The 12,900-nt window shown below is 57.3% G+C and overlaps 1 protein-coding gene across 2 annotated transcripts in view; it reads left to right on the forward strand.

The window, feature by feature from the left end:
• Positions 1–3,951: 3,951 nt before the first annotated feature.
• The window catches only part of METTL22 (methyltransferase like 22), a 16,787-nt gene continuing 7,838 nt past the window's right edge, over positions 3,952–12,900 (forward strand). The window contains exons 1-4 of one of the 2 annotated variants that reach the window (XM_029947696.1): positions 3,952–4,037; positions 4,706–4,822; positions 6,818–6,958; positions 8,676–9,020. In XM_029947696.1, coding sequence (XP_029803556.1) covers positions 6,853–6,958; positions 8,676–9,020 — 451 coding nt within the window. In that variant the 5' untranslated portion in view covers positions 3,952–4,037; positions 4,706–4,822; positions 6,818–6,852. The remainder of the gene's footprint in view (positions 4,038–4,705; positions 4,823–6,817; positions 6,959–8,675; positions 9,021–12,900) is intronic. The other variant, XM_029947695.1, reaches the window with a different exon arrangement.

A 12,900-nucleotide genomic window follows, 5' to 3' on the forward strand; every position in this document is an offset into this window, starting at 1 on the left:
AACACTTGGAAAGTGACAGAGGCGGGCACTGAGCACGGCCTTGTCTGGGCTCTGGGCACTTGACTTTCCATGTCACCATGTGTCCTCAATTGCATAATGAAATACAGCAGCGTCTGTGTGTCCTGATCATGTTACAAACGTTCTCAGCTCTGCCCCCGCCAGGAAAGGCACAGACAGGTCCCTGTGGCCCGTGGCTCTGTCTGGTCTGAGGGGGGCTGGTCTCTGAGGACTGGCCTGTCCTTCCTGCAGAGTTTAGAGTCTCTCTCCCATGGAGGATTATCAGAGGTGACAGATCCATGAGGTCACAGACTTACAATCTGTGTCTATGACACGTAATAAGGTATCCCCATGTCATTTGGGCAGAAGTGTCAAAAATAATGATGGTGGTTAATGGGCGCATTGGATTGAATTCTTGCACGCTTAGTGCACTTGCAACAATCCCCGTGGGGTAACATATAATTATCCTCATTTTAAAAATGTAACTTTGTTTAATTTTTTAAATTTGTAATATAATTTATTGTCAAATTGGCTAACATACAGTGTGTACAGTGTGCTCTTGGCTTTTGGGGGTAGATTCCTGTGGTTCATCGCTTACATACAACACCCAGTGCTCATCCCAACAAGTGCCCTCCTCCATGCCCTTCCCCCCACCTTCCCCTCTCCCCCTCTGTTTGCCAACTCAAGTTTGTTCTCTGTATTTAAGAGTCTCTTATGGTTTGCCTTCCTCCCTCTCTAGCCAAATTATGGCAAGAACTTAAATGTCCATCCGCTGACGAATAGATCAAGAAGATGTGGTTTACATATACAATGGAATACTACTTGGCGATGAGAAAGAATGAAACGCTGCCATTTGCAGCAACGCAGATGGAAGGTATTAGGCTGAGTGAAGTAAGTCGGGCAGAGAAAGACAGATACCCTGTGTTTTCACTCCTCTGTGGGTCTTGAGAAATTCACCCTATTTTACAGGTGAGGCTCAGAGAGATCTCCCAGCACTGTTCGCAGGAGATGGATAGATGGTGGGGGCAGCTCCCCTCCCAGATCCTCCCCCACCGGCCTCTCCCACCGCTGGGGGGGAGGGAAGGGGGGTCTCAGCCTCCTTGAACCTGCACTGGCCTAGAGGCTTCCTGACCGCCAGAATGCAGCGGAAGCACTACTGTGACACTTCCTAGAGCAGACAGAAGCCGTCTTACAAGTGCCCCCTGGGTCACCAGGAACCCTGGCTCTAGGAGAAGCCAAACGCATAGCCGTCTCTGGGCCACCCTGAGACACCCCTCTCCTTCCCCCCTCCCCCATGGCACGTGGAGAGGCGCTGGAGGGTGTCCACCCACGTAGAGAGAGACAGAGACCGAGATCAGGGAGCGGGAATGTTCCAGACGCCAGCGTGAAGAGCCACCCAGAAGCAGATCCTCAGCCTCAGCTCCTCCAGCTCCGAACCCATGGGTCAGAGACAAACAGCCTGGATGGATCCTTCCTGAATCCCTGCCCCACGCATTTATGAGCAGAACAAAATGGTAGCCCTGAACCCTAACTTTTACCATTGCTTTTTACTCAGCACTAGAGAGCTGAAGCAGCCTTTGGCATGCCTCGGGCGGCCTGGAGAGTCAGAGGTGGTGCACAGAAGCACCCGGCAGGGCCCTGGGCTTGGGTGCTTCGTTCTGGGCTGCAGGGCGGGAGCGGGGCAGGGAGGTCCAGCCGGGTGTGAGCTCCCGGGCTGCACTCCTGGGCTGGGGGGGCTTCGAAGCCCACTCTGGAAGACGTGGACCCTCCACCAGCCCCTGGCTGCTCCGTGTTGATCAGATTTGGTTTGTGACATTTTCCCAAGATAAAAGGAGCCCCTGCCGAAGCCCTTCATCATCATCAAAGTGCATCCGTGAGATCTGCGGACCCTCTATTGTGGCTAAAACAGAGGAAAATGAGCATTGGAGAGAGGGAAAGAAGACAGACCACAAAGGCTGGAACAAAGTGAAAGGGGCATCTGCATTCTGACCCTCAAATAATCGTCCCCCATTTTCTGTTCTGGGGGGTGCCGACATCGGGGACGGCATTGCCAAGGAGAAGGCTTTGGACAATCCTGCCCTGTGGAAGGAAGCCCGAGCTCTGAGTGCTGGTCCTGTAAGGATGCAGGTCTGATTCAAGTTTCCCCTCTGACCTTGAAGGCCAGCTAACACCATTAACATTTCTGGGGGCGGGCCTAAAGATGGAGGTTAAGACTAGTCACGCCCTACCTGAGGGTCCTAGTCAGGCCCTACCTGAGGGTTCTGGGTCCACTCTGTAATTGGTTAAAGTTACTGTCAATGGTGTGATGCTATAATGTTTGGACCCCTGTACCTGTGTCACAATTTCCTGTAACTCCCCCTTCCCAAACTCATAAAAGGCCCTGCCCCGCCATGTTCGGGGCTCGCTCCACGTGGGTCCAGTGTGTTGTTGAAGTCTATGAGCCCGAGTTTAGGCTGGCCGGGCCTAAATTTGTCATAAAGCCCTTTGCTTTTGCATGCGTGATTCGGTCTCCCTGGCGGTTTCTGGTTTTGGGGGGTGGTATTAAAATCTGGGTATAACAGTCCATAGTCTCCTGGGCGGGGGGGTGGAGTGCTCCATCCCAGGTCAGCTCAAGTCCAGGGCCCACACCTCCAGCCCCTGCCCCCCTTACACTGCTCGAGGTTCCTCCTGACCCTGCTTTTCTCCATCGTCCAGCCCATTCCCTGTCCACCACATTCAGCATTTCAAACCACAACATGTTCTTGGAGGTCCCTACTCAATACAGCCATGATGCCCAGAGGACTGATGGTCAGCCCTCGTACCATTTTCCTGAATGCCAAGGCCACGATCCTACACCGGCTCAGATTTCAAAGTGCCGCTAAGAAACAGGTAACCGCAGCTCAGCTGCAGAGCATCTCTGCATTTAGTTTTGGCACGTGGACGTCATAAAGAAAGGTTCTCTGGTGGCGCAGCGGAAAGATGCACTTCCCACTCGCCAGGAGTGGACAGAATTGAGAATTTCACCTGCTCTGGGAGTCAATCTATCTCTCAAAGTGAAGTCAGGGCTCTCTGAACAAACTAACAGCATCATTTTTGCTCTACGTGGGGTTGACACATGGGGTTGAATACAGTGGAAAGAGCAGAGGTAAATTTTTTTTTAATAAAAATAAAAGCTTCTCCAAGAAAACCCCTTATAAGTGGCATTTCTAGGGTACTCATGCCCAGGATGATGCTGACAGCTTTACCAGCATTATTCTGTTATCCTTTTCAGAGAGGGAGAAGTCTAGCATGGGTTGCAGATAGGAACCAGCAGCGGCGTCTGCCCCCAAGGCAACAGCTAGTGAGGGAGACAGGTAAACGGGTCTTGATAACCGAAGTCACAGATGCTCTGATGGGTGAAGCATAAAGGACTGGGAGAGCCCAGACACTTGTCAACATGAGCTGGAGGAAGGGTAATCAAGGAAGGCTTCCTGGAAGAGGTGACCCCAATGTAGGATTGCCACTGGGCCATAACTTAAGGTAGGACCCTCATGGCCCACCATGGCAGGTCTGTGTCAGGCCTCATGAATGGAGAAAGGGACAAAGTACTAGGGACCAAGGGCCACCAGTTTCCTGTTAAGAAAGGGTCCAGGGAGGGGCGCCTGGGTGGCTCAGTCGGTTCAGCGTCTGACTTGGGCTCAGGTCATGATCTTGCGGTTCGTGGCTTTGAGCCCCACATCGGGTTCTGTGCTGAGAGTTCAGAGCCTGGAGCCTGCTTCAGATTCTGTGTCTTCCTCTGTTTCTGCCCCTCCCCCGCTAGGTCTCTATCTCTCTTTGTTTCAAAAATAAATAAACTATAAAGAAAAAAACTTAAAAAAAAAAAAAAAAAAGGAAGAGCCCAGAAAGTTCCCGCGGGGCCTCTCCCACCCCAGCCGCTCCGGCAGGTGGGCGTGGCTACGGCGCGGCGCTGGCCGAGGCACGCGGGGGGCGGGGCAGCGCATGCGCAGGCCGCGTATAATGGCGGCCGCCTGAGCCGGGGCATGAGGGCACTCGCCCGACCTCCGTCCTGGTACCCGAGTTCGGTAAGTTGCTGGGAGAGGCGGCGGGATGCGCCAAGCGCAGGGAGCCTCCTGGCAGCGAGCCCGGCCTCGAGATTGAGCTCCGACGGACCCAAAGCCGAAGTCCCAGCTCGTCCTCAGTGTTCCCTTCCGAGCAAGGGTGTTGGGCGAAGGAGCCCTGTTGTCCTGTGGGTTTCTGTCCCGGGTCCAGGCAGCCCCCTCGGTTCCGGCTTAAGAAGGGCGGGCGAGGCCGAACTATGACTGCCTTTTGAAAGGGGTTCACGGAGGCGGCGGGACGGAAAGAGCCTCGGGGGAGGAGGAGGTCCGTGGGGCCCCTGACTCCCAACTCTGCGCGCCGCCCCCACACCCCTGGGCGGTGGTCCCTCCAGCTTCCCGGTCTTCACCCCCTGCCCTGCCCTGTCCCGCGCCTGGCCACCACCGCAGAGAGGGTGACGGCGGCGGAGGCTGGCCCCCACAGCCTTAAAGAGCCCGCCACGGACGCCCTTGTCAGCACGGGCTGCGGGATGAACTTGCAGCCCCGAGGACGTCGGAGGGCGTCCCATCTGCGTCCCGGGTCCCCTTTCCCAGCGAGGAGAGGGGGCTGAAGCGCGTCCGTTTGTAGCATCCCCAGAGACGCTGAGACAGCCGTTCGCAAATGGAAAAGCTATTGTTGCCTTTTTTCTGTCTTCCAGCACATTCGTCCGTGATTGTTATTCTTGCTATAATGACTGATACTCACTACCGTTCTTTATGTGACCTGGACCTTAAAACCCATCGTTGTCTCCTGTGATCCTTACACAGGCCCCGAGGTAGGGACAAGACCGGCCTGGTTCCACACAGTGGGTTCTAGAAGCCCTTTGAAGGGATTCCTCTTCCTGGGACTCAGGTGTAGGGCACATTTCAGGAAGCCTGGGTAGTTTGAATTTTAAAACTGAAAATGCAACTCGAAATGAAGAGTATGAGTTTTACTTTTGTTCGTATTTAAGAAAAGTCGATCCCTTTGTGGGATGTCGTTTTTCCAACGAAATTGCGCTGTGGCAGTAAACCGCTTCCTCTGGCTCATGTTTCACTTTTCCCAGCATCCTCACGGAGGATCTTCCCCCTCCCCCCAAACTACATGTGGACACCCCCACTTTACCCCCCAGGACATCTTTCAGTGCTGGGAGAGCCGAGTCCAGCTTTAAGACATGAAGTCCTTTTCTGGGATCCGGCCTAACTTTTCCGATCCTCGTTGGCTGAGGGCTTTCACCTGAGGTTGGAGCATTTCTCCTCCGTCACTTTCATCGGCATCAGGAAATCCTCCATCGTGGTACTAGCTTCGCAGCCTCCCTTCACCACCCACTTGCTCTGGGCTGGCCTGCAGCGTCCAGTGGGAAGAGCCAGCGTGGAGACGAATTTCACAAGCTGTCGGCTTTTTCACAAAGAAAATTTTTTGAAGCTTTTGTGAAACTTTGGCTCCCCCACGGCAGGTCCTTACCTGTCGGGACTCCTGTTACATGTGCTCAGACTGTGACCGTTCCGTGAGTTCAGACTGCCAGGGCAGCCGGAGTTTTCATCCCATTTTCCAGCTGCGGACATGGAGGCCTGAGAGGTTCATGACATGCCGAGGACGCAGGGCTAGCGCACACACGCCCAGGGGTTCTGGGCAGGCTCGGGCCGGCGCCGGAAGCCATCCCCAAGACACGGAGTTAACAGCTGCAGACCGGGGACGCTGCTCAGTGCTTCACGCCCCAGTAACCCAGCCCAGTGACAGTATAGCTGGAGACCCGGGTCCAGGGCGGTGATACAGTCTCCCCTGGTCTCCTAATCAGGAGGTGGGAGGCTGGGGTTTACACCTGCTCTGCCCAGCATCACAGACGGGTCTCTTGGCGTTGCTGTGTGATGCTCTTTGATGAAGAGGACCATCCGGTTTGAGGGCGGGGCCTTCCCATTCTGGCCGCTTTGCCTCAAACATGCGTTTCCAGTTTCAGCCGTTGACCTGTGTAATTTCCCGTATCTGCATGTCCCCAAACAGGGAGCGCCCCTGGGTTGCTTTTCCTTCGCATCTACTCTTTTTTTTTTTTTTTTTTTTAATTTAAAAAGAAAGTTTCAAAGCAACACAGGGCCTTGGCGCTGCTGGGGTCAAGTTCTAGAGTAAAAAAACAAAAATACTAAAGGGAAAATAAATAAATGCGGCCTGTAAATTGAATTGAATTTGTGAATTGAATACTGTTTTAGGCACGACCAGCTATGAAAGACTCTTGCATGAGAAACGGAGAAAGTTGGCTATGGACGGAGTTTTGATACAAAGGAGTCCATTATCTTAGGTCTGCGGACAGTCTTGTGGTTGTGCAAGAACATGTCTTAGGACACACACTGTAGAGGAATTCGGGGGTAGAATGTCTAGAATTTGCTCTCAGTTCGGGGGGCAAAAACCCAGATAGATCATTTGACCCCATATGACAAGGCGTCGATGGTCTTGGATCTAAGCGGCTGTTGATTATGCTATGCCCTCAACTGTCTAGTCTATTTGAAAATTTTCACAACTGAAAAAGTTGGAAGAAATTAAAAGGGAAGGATACCAGTATAAGTGGAAATTCCCATCCCTCGCCGTAAATAAAGATGACTATGCAAACAGTGCGAACAAAATGACCCATCCTAGCTGGATTCTTCTCCCTTGCAGAGACCCTGAGACTTGCTCCTTTAGGGAAAATTAAGAGAATTGCTAAGGGAAGTTTTCTCCTGGGGAAATGCGAAGGTATGTAAGTGTTTACACTGTTCGCCTTTGGGACCTGCCACCCTGAGAGCCTGATCTTGCCTTCCAGGTGCTCCCGTCCCATGATCACTGTGGAGCCCGGCCATGGACGAGGTCACCTTCAAAAGTGACACTGTGCTGTCAGACGTCCACCTCTACACCCCGAACCACAGACACCTCATGGTGCGGCTGAACAGCATGGGGCAGCCCGGTAAGGCCCTGGGTGTGTGCGGAGGGGCCCGGCACCCTGCGGACCCCCTGTGTGCTGCTTTCTCATGCTTCTCTCTTTGGGGAAAAGATTGGGGAGATTGGGTTGTCCAGCTGTTCACCTCCCTCTCTTTTTTTTTCTTAATATTTATTTATTGAGAGAGAGAGGGCACGCACGTGTGTGAGCCAGGGCAGGGCAGAGAGAGAGAATCCCAAGCAGGCTTCACGCTGTCAGCACAGAGCCCCGCGGGGCCAGATCCCACAAACCGTGAGATCATGCATGACCCGGGCCGAAATCAAGAGTCAGACGCTCAACCGGCTGAACCACCCCGGTGCCCCAACCTCACTCCACTTCTTAAGCGCCCTGGTTTCATAGAGTAAACTGCTTTCCTGAGCACCTACTTTGTGGAGGGAGAGGGGCACCAGGACTTGATGCTGGGGACGCGGCGGGGTTGAGCCAAGGCCCCCAGCCCGGCCTCCTTCATCGCTGGTTTGCCCCCAGCTCCTCCCACCCAGGTTCCCCCTTCCTATCTCCCTCGAAGCCAAGGGGGGTCTTCTGAAAATGCGTATCGCATCAGTGCCCTGATGTAGACCCTCCAGTGACTCCCCCTTGCGCTTAAAATCAACTCTTCACCCCGGGCTGAGAGGCCCAGCCTGACATGGCCCTGGCCTGTGTGTCCGCACTGACCTTTATCTGCTCCCCCTGGCCCTTCGGCACCGCACGCGCTTGCTCCCTCAGCGCCTTTGCTCTCCCTGGTTTTCTGCCCAGACGGTTCTCCCCCCACAGCCCTGAGTCCGCATGTCACTTCCCGTGGGTCCTCCCTGGCCACCCTCCCGGGCTTTGATCGCCCTGTGTTAGCCTGTCCCGGTGTGAAATGCTCCCCTTTCCTTGTGCCCCATGTGGATCCTGAACTCGGGAGCCTGGGCCTCGGAGCAGAACCAGGCCTGGCCCGGGGTCAGACGGTCTGGGGACATGGAGGACTCGCACCCCGCCTCCAGCCCGCCTCTCCGGAACCCGTGCTCCTACTCAAACTTGTCCCAGTGCCTTTCTAGCCACCAAATGGAGAGGGCCATTTGGTGGCCTTGTCCTGTTCTCTAGGTCTTTTTTTTTTTAATGTTTGTTTATTTTTGAGAGAGACAGAGCATGAGCAGGGGAGGGACAGAGAGAGAGGGAGACACAGAATCCAAAACGGGCTCCAGGCTCCGAGCTGTCAGCATGGAGCCTGATGCGGGGCTGGAACTCACGAGCCGTGGGACCAGGACCTGAGCCGAAGTTGGCTGCTCAACCAACTGAGCAGCCCAGGCGCCCCGACCTCCGGGTCTTAAGAGGCGGAACTGCGTAGTGCAAAGGGCATCAATCAGGTTAGGGGGTGAGCAGACTGGGTTTGAGTCTTGCCTCAGCCGCGTCCAAAGCTGTGGCCTTCTCAGCCCACTTCATTTCTCTAAGTCTCAGTTTCCACGTTCGTAGAGCGGATCCGGTGCCACTATCTTCATAGCAGCAGGGAGGGTGGAGGTAACGGGCCGAGTGCCTTCACCGGAGACGCCTGACGGCCCGCAGCTGCCCCCGGGGGTTCCCGCATGTCGGCCAAGGCCAGCGGGCCTTTTCTGCAGGCATGGGGGTGCCTCCACCGGGCGTTTACAACGCTGGGCGGGAATCCGATTTCCTGGAAGGAGGAGGCAGCGTGGAGACCTTGTCCTTGTGTGTTCGTCTTGCCTTCCAGTTTTCCTGTCCCGGTTCAAGCTTCTGTGGAGCCACGCCTCTCAGACAGACTCCGGGGCCGAGGGTGGCGGTCGTGGCTCGGGTCCTGCGGGGGAGGCGCCTCCCTCTGGGCCCGGCGGGGGCCCCAGCAGTGACGCCACCAGCCAGGAGGGGCCGGGAGCTCGGCTGGACGAAGATGGGGACTTGGACGTGGAGAGGAGACCGCGGGCCGCTTCGGACCCTGAGCCAGCAGGGCCTCCGAGGGACAAGGTACATCCCACGATTCTAACGCAGGAGGAAGAGGAGGAGGAGGACGGGCTGGCAGATGGAGCCCGCGGGGCCCGCCCCCAGGATATCATCAGAATAGGTAAGTGCGGGCCCAGCGCGGCTTCCCGGTATTGATCAGGCCCCAGGCCCTTTGCGCTGCTGCCAGCTGTGTGCGCCCCGTGTGCGCAGGCTGGGTGCCCTAGGACCAGCCAAGGGTTCAGAGCCAGCTCCGCCGAGGCAGGGCCGGGGGAGCCGCCGCCAGGAGGGGGCGCTGTGCAGGACACGCAGGCCCCTCCTGCTCCAGACTCCTCAGTGGCTCCCCGCTGCCCTCAGGATACAGCCCCTGCCACTGGGCCTGGCTCACAAGGCCCTGCGTGCCCTGGCTGCGCTCACCGCACACCCCTCCATGTGCCGCCTTGCTGTGGGCCTCTGCTGTGCTTCCTGCCCCCCCCGGAGAGCCTGCCTCAACCCCTGTTTGCTGAACACATTGCTACTTGTTGTATCTCTTAGCTTAGCCATCGCCGCCTCCAGGGAGCCCTCATTTTACCCCTCTGGCACCGGTGTTCTGATCCAACTCCATGTGCTGGAGCCATGGGTCAGGGTGGAGTTTGTGGAAGACTTGGCCAGCAGCAGGAGCCACAGGCGATCCTGGAGCCGGAGTGTGGCAGGGGAGAGGAAGGTGGACCCGAGTTCATCTGGAGGAGGCTGTGGGGAGCGTACAGATAAGGGGGTGACCAGCCCGAGGCCGCGCAGCTGGGTGGCAGTGACAAAGGTCCTGAATCCGTGACGTCCACCCCCACAGCCAGGTCTCTTGCCGCCCCTGACGCCGCTCGTTCTGGGGGAAAAGAGCTCTGAATTGCGTCTGTTGTCTGTTCGTTGAGATCCAGGGTCCCTGATGGTATTCGAGGTCCCAGGACGCCTGGGTGCCGGCGCAGGTCGGGGGCAGAGGTCAGTTAGGACTCTCAGAAACAGCAGCAGCTCTTGTCCGTCCATCTGGCCACACGATGGATACTTACAGAGTGTCTGCTTGGTACAAGGTCGACTGTTCTAGACCTTTCCATTGAGGTGATGTGGAATCCACACCAGAACCCTACTGCATGTTTTCCATGGATTCCCTCTCTTCCTCACAGCCTTTCCAGGGATGAGCATTCCCATTTCACAGTCGTGGGATTGGGGCTCAGAGAGGTTGAGGAACTTACCCTGGGTCACACAGCCAGTCATTAGCAGAGTGATGGTTCACATCAGGTCTGTGTGGCACCACAGCCCGTGTTCTTACTCAGTGTCACATGGTCAGAACACTACAAAGGTCTGTCCAGGGGGCTGTTGGCGGGGGCGGGGGGAAGCACACTGCGATGGCACACTGCGACAGCTCTCGGCTGTCACCTAATTGGGCCGACTGGGTTATTCCCACCGAGGGTCCGGCTCTGGTGTGTGCGCTTCACGTGCTGAGAAGTTACCACCTTGCAAACAGGACAGAGTCCTGCAGCCAAGGGCCAGTGTCACGGACCTCAGGTTGGAGCATCCATCCGACCTGCCCCGACGGAGGGCAGTGCAGGGCGACTCAGCTCCAGCAGGGGCCTCCTGGTCCCGGGTGTGACCCAAGGGGCCAGGCCTTGGACTCCGGCACCCGGCAGAGCTGGGCTGGGGCCGCCCGCCCCCTCGCAAGCCCGGTGACCTCTACCAGGTGGCTTGCCCCTGCAGAGCGTGTTTTTACACCTGTAAAACGGGGCCCAGGGTACTGCTTGTTGGTGCTATGTAATCACTAATGCGCAGGACGTGTGTGCGGGGCGGACGCCACGCTGGTGTATGTCTCCTGACCACCCTTCTCCGGGCCATGAACCAAATCGTTTTTTCAGGGTGTAGACCCATCTGAGAAGCTGATTAAAAACTCCCCCAACGGAAGGAGAATGGTGTCCAGGTCATTTTAAGGGATTGTTGGAAACATAAAGCGTTTGTCCACAGACCTGCCGGGAAGCCACAGACCCTGGGTTCAAAGTGAATTATGACCATTTTCTCTGCTCTATAGATAAACTGAGACCCAAAGAGAAGAGGAGGAGGCAGGGTTGGGACTCAGGCTGTCAGCCTCTGAGGCCTGAGCCTCTTCCGTTAGCCCAGGGAATCGGGCAAGTCCCTACACCTCTCCGAACTCGCATTTCCTCGTCTGTAAAATGGGTGTGATCACTTCTAGTTGTGAAGGACCAGGGGGTGGCTCAGGAAGAGCTCTCAGCACAGTGCCTGGCACGCGGTGTAGCCGTTGGTCAGCGCAGGTGCAGTGCCGGCACGCAGTGTAGCCGTCAGTCAGTGGGACGCAGGGCTGGCACGGGGTGTAGATGTCAGTCAGCGCGGCCGCAGTGCCGGCACACGGTGTAGCCGTTGGTCTGTGTGGGCTGCTCTAGCGTCAGTGCCTGGGGTCCACCCTGGGTGCAGGAAGGGAGGCTGGCTGAGGGGGGTCCCCTCAGGTATAGAGACATAGGCCAGACTCTAAACTTGGTCTCGCCCTGTCTGCTAAGCCCTGTTTCTCTGGGTGTAGGCCTCCGGTGGGAGGGGGCCCATGAGAGGAGGGACAGGGTGGTGCTCGGGGGATGCTGCCTGGTGGGGGGCAGCCGCCACCGAGGGTCTGGAGCAGGGCTGCAGGGGCGGGACCGGGGAAGCCTCTTCACTGCCTGTCCTCAGCCCCAGTTGTCCAGCTGCCAGAGGGGTCCCCTGCCCAGTGCTCCTCACCCCACATCCTGGGCACCCTCTGGGCCCCGCTGCACACCCGCCTCACCTCTGTCAGCTCATTTTCTCACCTATAAGAGAGCCCCCAAGTCCCTGCCCCTGGTGGTTTTGCAGCTTAAAAGAGAGGTTGCTCTCGGGGCATTTGGCCCGGGGCCTGGCTCGGGGTAAAAGTGATTTCCCGTAACTTTTACAGCTACGGTGCTGCGTCTTGGCCTCAGTGTGCTCATCAGTGAGTTGGGGCGATGATGGCTGCTTCGCAGGGCTGCTGTCAGGGTCAGGTACAGCCTCGGTGGCCCCCGGCTGCTGTCAGGGTCAGGTACAGCCTTGGTGGCCCCTGGCATGCTCGGGCCATCTGTCCAGCAAGTGTTGAGGGAAGGGACCTTGGTGGCGGTGGGTGGGTGTGTGTGGGGCTCTGGCAGCCTCCAGTCCTGAGGGAGCGTGTCGTTGCCGGAAGCGGCCTCCGAACCACCAGGACCCAGTCCGCTGAGGTGCTGCCGGACAGTCGTCAGTCACCCATTTGGGGATCAGATTTGAAGTCCGCATGCGGGGCAGAATCGTGGGTCACACTCACCTGGGAGAAGCCCGCAGAGCAGTGGCCCCGCTTCCCGGGGGGCACGCACGCTGGTCGCTCTCCTAGGGGAACAGGCGGCTGCCACTTTGACTCAGCACCAGAGAGGTGGCTTCTGTCATGGACCCCACTCATGGGGACGGCGCTTGCCTTTTGCGGGACTCGCTGAGGCCCCGGCAGTCCGAGAACTCAGGGCCCCTCACCTCAGGCAGACCCTTAGGGGGACCTGCCCCCACCTTGGTCCCTGACCCTGTGGTGAGCATGTGGTCTGCTCCGTGCGAGGCCGGCGGGCACACGGAGCTGCCCCCTGCGTGCGTGCCTCCCTGTATGCATGCCTCCCTGTGTGCCCCCCTGTGTGTGTGCCCCCTGTGTGCGTGCCCCCTGTATGCACATCCCCCATATGCATGTCCCCTGCGTGCATGCCCCCTGCGTGCGTGCCCCCCCTGCATGCATGACCCCTGTATGTGTGCCTCCCTGTATGCGTGCCCCCCAGCATGCGTGCTCCCATATGCGTGCCTCCTGACTGTGCTCCCCTGCATGCATGCCCTCCTGCATGCGTGCCCCCCCATATGCGTGCCTCCAGTGTGCATGCCTCCTGTGTGCGTGCCCCCTGTATGTGTGCCCCCCCTGTATGCGTACCCCCCAGCATGCATGCTTCCGTATGCGTGCCCCCTGCGTGTGTGCTCCCCTGTGT

The sequence above is a fragment of the Suricata suricatta genome, chromosome 8, assembly GCF_006229205.1.
Source record: "Suricata suricatta isolate VVHF042 chromosome 8, meerkat_22Aug2017_6uvM2_HiC, whole genome shotgun sequence".
Taxonomy (NCBI): Eukaryota; Metazoa; Chordata; class Mammalia; order Carnivora; family Herpestidae; genus Suricata; species Suricata suricatta.